Source organism: Cryptomeria japonica, chromosome 7 (assembly GCF_030272615.1).
Source record: "Cryptomeria japonica chromosome 7, Sugi_1.0, whole genome shotgun sequence".
NCBI classification, from domain to species: Eukaryota; Viridiplantae; Streptophyta; class Pinopsida; order Cupressales; family Cupressaceae; genus Cryptomeria; species Cryptomeria japonica.
The window spans coordinates 278,714,352-278,719,758 of record NC_081411.1 but is presented as its reverse complement, the minus strand read 5'-3'; the positions used below and the strand labels follow the sequence as shown (position 1 = coordinate 278,719,758).

Genomic DNA, 5,407 nt, shown 5'->3' with positions numbered 1-5,407 from the left:
TAATAATCATTACATCACTACCCATATTTACATCATGCATTCATCATCTATAAATATGATACCATTAAGCGTAAATCATCATTCATATCACCACATTGTATCATCAATAGAAAACAATTCATATTAAATTACCGCGTGCATCATACATCATCGCATAGCAAGTGCATAATACATCGTTACTACCAATTCCAACAGGAAACAAAACCTCCCCATCTTAAATATTTACCCAGGCTTGATCATGATTCATGTTGTTAGACCCAGGCTTGAGTGTGAAGAGTTGCGTCCTAAAGATATACCAGCAATTCATAAACATACGATCATGGCAGAAACCGTTGTGAAAGTGTGGAGAACTTGTATGGTAAAACCAGCTATCTCATCTCCAACACAGACCCTCTTCCTCTCCAGCTTCGATCTTTTATGGATACCTGCACCTAATGTTCAAAACATTTTCTTCTACAAACTCTCTCCTTTAACTGAATACACTTCATTGATACAAGACCTAAAGAAAAGCCTCTCCTCTGTTCTGGTGTATTTCTATCCTCTAGCTGGTCGGTTGAAAAAAGGAGAATCGGGCAGAACAGAGGTTGATTTGACAGACGGAGGAGTGGAATTTAAGGAGGCATCCATCAGTGTACCGTTGGAAGATTTGGAAAAAGATGGGTTTCGAAAGCTTGGCCCTGAGGTCAATCTCTCTGCGGATGAAAACTATAATAGACCGCTTCTGTCAATACAGGTATTTCAATGTATCTTACATTTTCTATTGACTGGGAAAACAATATCAAATTATTTTCTGTAAAAGAAAATTGGTTATTTCAGGTCACAGCGTTGGCGGGAAGCGGGATGTGCATCGCAGCCACCCATTCTCATGTTTTAATGGATGGAAAATCCTTTTTCCATTTCATGAAATCGTGGGCAGAGTTTAGCAGAGGCCTTCCCATTACCAAACCTCCTCAGCACGACAGAACCATTTTCAAGCCAGAAAATAAGAACTCCCCGTCAATTTTCTTCAAAGCCCACGATATTGTAAGCGTTGGGATTAGAGGGGCCAAGATTTTCAAGTTTGTAGCTGACGAGTCACAGTCAGAGCACAAGAACGAGGGGAAACACGACGACCATCTTCCGAAAACGACGGATATGATACATTCCACGTTTTGTTTCACGGAAGAGATGATGGAAGAGCTGAAACAAGAAAGCAGAGCTTCAACCTCTTTTGTTGCAGTAGCTGCTCACTTTTGGAGATGCGTAATGAGAGCTCGCGAGGTACCACAGGAGGAGGCCGTTTATTTCTCAGTGTTAGCTGATTGCAGGGGACGTGTTAATCCACCTCTTCCGCATACTTATTTTGGAAACTGCCAATCTTTAGGTTTGGTGCAGACTACAGCCCACACACTTTTCAATGCCGACATATCCTTCGCTGCGGATGTTATCCAGCAACTTATCAGGTCCTGCACTGAGGAAGCACAGATCAATCATTTGATTGATTGGATTGAATCCGGTTGGAGATGCCGAATTGAGAGAGATATTCTTAGAGAAGCCGGTTGGAAGTACGGAATTATGGCCGTTGCATCTCCAAGATTTCCATTATACGATATGGACTTTGGATGGGGGAGGCCCACGGATGTGCAGATAGCAGACGATAATGAAAGCATGGTTTTGTCACCTCCAAAAGATGGAGGAAAAAGCATTATGGTCTCAACTTGCCTTCCTCAACACCAGATGGACTTCTTACATCACCTTTTATTTTCCGGACGAGCTTATCCATCAGCTAAGTTGTAAATTCAATGTTGAATAGTGGCTTACATTACCAGCTCTTTTCAGGTACGCTGTAAAATTCACAGTCTTTTCATTTCGCTGGGATTTGATTTGATTTTTCTCAACATCGCATTCCTTCCAATTGAAGGATTAGACTTATAGGAAGTCGGTCGCATTGGGTTTTCCTTGAGTGTTGATAATATGCTCTCAATATGAACCCTCAATCGATTCTTTATTTTGTATTGGTAGAACAAGCATATTGATTTATCCAGTTTCTAGAATGTATCAAAATATCATTATTTTTTATATATTATAATAGATATTTGGTACATTTTAGGAGATACATAGCTACTCTCATGATTTTATTATTTTTCAATTTTTATTTCTGTCATGAATCTAGACTTTGAATAGATTTTCATATTTTTAAGAGAGCAATCATCGTTACTTTCTTTTAAAGCATGCATGTAATCTATAATCAATTAGTAAGAAAGAAGACTTGATGTGGGTAAGAGTTTAATTTTTCTCAATATAAGTTTAGTTTGTTATTTATGTAATACTATATTTTTATGTGAAGTTGGTTGCAGGTATCGAACACCATGAGGTCTCATAGTGCAAAACATTAAGTTCTTTACAAATGGTGGAGCAAAGATTCAGTTGTTGACAAATGGTGGAACAATCAAAACCCATTATCTTTCTTTGTGAAGCTTCCAAAGGATCAACTATGAGAGCCACTTATGTTTGAGCTTTGCTATGTTCTAATCTCTTATTGGTGTGTATGCTCCAACATACTTATAGGGCTTTAGTGATAAATAGACTAGCTAGGGAATGTAACAAAACTATTTATGCTTGATGTTTTCAAGGAGGTCATATTTATTATTATGTGGATTTGATGTTTTAATTGATTATCATTTCTCATAATGTTATTACCTTTATCATCATCATTATGATGTTACATGATTTTATGTGTCTGTTGGAAGGGGGATCTAATTTTATTTGATGACTAAATTAGAATAACATGTTCATCATAACTATTTTCATAACTAAGTAATGCTAGTTGATTAGTATTTATAAGTGGTTTAGTTATTTGCATCTTTATATTATCTTTGACCGTGTTAGAATTTCTTGATCAATATATAAATGTGGTTATATATGTCTGCTTGTGGGAAGGGACAAGGGAAGGGGGCAAATAATATTATTTTATGACTAAACTAGAATAACTTGTTCATATTAATTATTTTTATTAATTAAATTATTCTATTTGACTAGTTAACATATTTATATTATCTTTGATCACAACAGAATTTATTGATTAATTTTTATATGTAGTTATATCATGTGAATTTTTAGATATATATCCATGTGATTTGATTTTATATGTCATGCTTTAAATAATATTATTTTGGTCATGTTCATATGCTTGATATTTGAATTATGTTTGCAATCATGGGTTAAAATTATGGTTATAAATTTTAAAGATGATCAAATTAGGTGTGTCTGAGTTGGATAACTTTTTTTAATTAATTTAACGTAAAATGTGTGTGACTCATAAAACCAATAAGCTACTTGTTTGAATTAGTTATTATTTTAAATTAATTTTTTTTTGTTAATTCTTTTATTTTAACTATTTCCTTACTAACAAAATAATTTAATATCTATTTAAAATGGATTTGAAAAAATAAAAGAACCATGATAGTAGAGAATATACATATGCATAACAAAGGGGTCAAGGCAACTCGCATTTTGTTAGGAATAAAAAAATATTACATTGGCATGAATGCCTCAAAATTCTTTACATAGAACATCTTGTTTTAACATGATCATCTCATCTTTTTTAGATATCTAAATTCTTTAGCACATTCAGATATTTGAGTAATCTAGGCAAGAGAGAAGAACCTAGGATGTTGACCCAAGAAGAAACTAAACACCTCCAAGTTGTCTCAAGTAATTCCATTTTTTTAAATCTTGATTGCCTTTCTATGTTTTCTTACTTTTGTTCCATTTTTTTATATCAAAGGTGCAAACAATTGTTCCATTAGATTAGAGGAGGAGATGAAACATAGAGTAGTATCTAGTGAATTGGGTTTCATTAGAGTACAAGCCAACAAATTCCACAATATTTTCTTTCAAAAATATAGGATAACTAATCAAAAAAGTTATTCATAGATTGGCATATCATAAATGTGCACATCATTGTTCTCTTATATCCCAAGGATCTAAATAATGATCTTTACTAGCACATCCTCCTTGACAAAAAAGAGTCATCAACTTTTTTAGATGTTCTTCTTGGATCTAGCTATAGCCAATTGAGATCTTTATATTAAATGAGAAAATTAAGATAAGGATGGATATATATTCTACTAAAGGATAAAAAAGTAAGAGTCAAAAAAATGATCTCAAGGCCTTATGAAAAAATATATATATGCCTCTCGTAAGATATGCCTCTTATAGTAGGTGTTGTAAGAGGGAGTTGGGCCAATTTACACCTCATGTTTGTGCCCCTACTTTCACGTGTCTCCCTCTCATCTTCTATATAAGTTCATTGAACGCCTTAATTCAAATTTTAATGCCATATACACCTATTGAATGACTATCTAGAGAGATGTCCTCCTCTATGGGTCTAAATTTTGGTCACCAATTGAGGAGGACCAAAGCACCTAACACCCTGGTCCCCCACAATGAGGCCCAATTTTCAAGAGAAGGACAAGACCTATCCCTTCGATAGGAAATGAAATAGGTGGCTCAATATGACTGTTGGAGGCTTGCCTAATCAATAAATTGACCTACGATATCATAGATGAAGACATTTGATCAACCTAATCTCATAATGTCTCCATCTATAAGCAATCAAAAATTCAAGTATTGAAGAAATCGTCATCAAGCATTTTCAGAGGTCATCAAGGCTGCATATTCTTCATTCAACCATTGTGGAGCAACATTACATTATTCATATGTAAGCATGTATGTGATTAGGGTTTTGTCATGTTCATGCCATTTCATACAACATGTGATTACATTCAAGAAGCAACACATCATTATCAACAATTGCAGAGTTGAGGTATACCTTTCCATTGCTTATTTTAGCATTTGCAATATTTCATTCAAGGTTAGTTCCTAAATCGGGGTTTGACTTAGGAAAACCCCTATTCCCAACCTATTTCCCTCTCTAGTGTGTGTGAGAGCAGGTAGGGAGATACAATCTTCAAAATTGGCTTTATTTATAGAGATGAAGAGGCTCTCCTTTGGACTATGAAAAGTGTAGTGGACCAGAGCGACCACCATCCTCATCCTGAGGTTTTAGGAGCTTCTTCTGGGAACATATTCGAATACATTTGCATTCCTTAAATATAGGTTTGTGGCTCGATCCAATGACTATAGCTCACTATTTTTGTGTTTTTGACACATTTACCCTAATTTCAACATCTTTAAAATTCATCTTAAAAGAGGGCATCAAATCCAAACCCAACAAATTTAGTTAGAATTCTCAGCCATATTGGTGCAGGAGCACCCAAAGACACAAATGAAGCCTAAAAGAGTCTAATTTCACCCATGAGGTAAAAAAAATCATATGTAGTAGGTTGATAGGTTTGTGAGTCAATAAAACCCAATTGATGTAATGCATTTTCATAGTTGCATTTTATAAGCCACCATGGACAAA

The 5,407-nt window shown here is 34.8% G+C and overlaps 1 protein-coding gene across 1 annotated transcript; it reads left to right on the top strand.

Moving 5' to 3' along the window:
* The first annotated feature begins 271 nt into the window (after nt 1–271).
* Nucleotides 272–1,812, top strand: LOC131027082 (shikimate O-hydroxycinnamoyltransferase-like). The gene is made up of 2 exons (XM_059208535.1): nt 272–733; nt 817–1,812. The coding sequence occupies exons 1-2, from the start codon at nt 320–322 to the stop codon at nt 1,774–1,776; spliced, it is 1,374 nt and encodes a 457-aa protein (XP_059064518.1). The 5' UTR covers nt 272–319; the 3' UTR covers nt 1,777–1,812.
* Nucleotides 1,813–5,407: the final 3,595 nt, after the last annotated feature.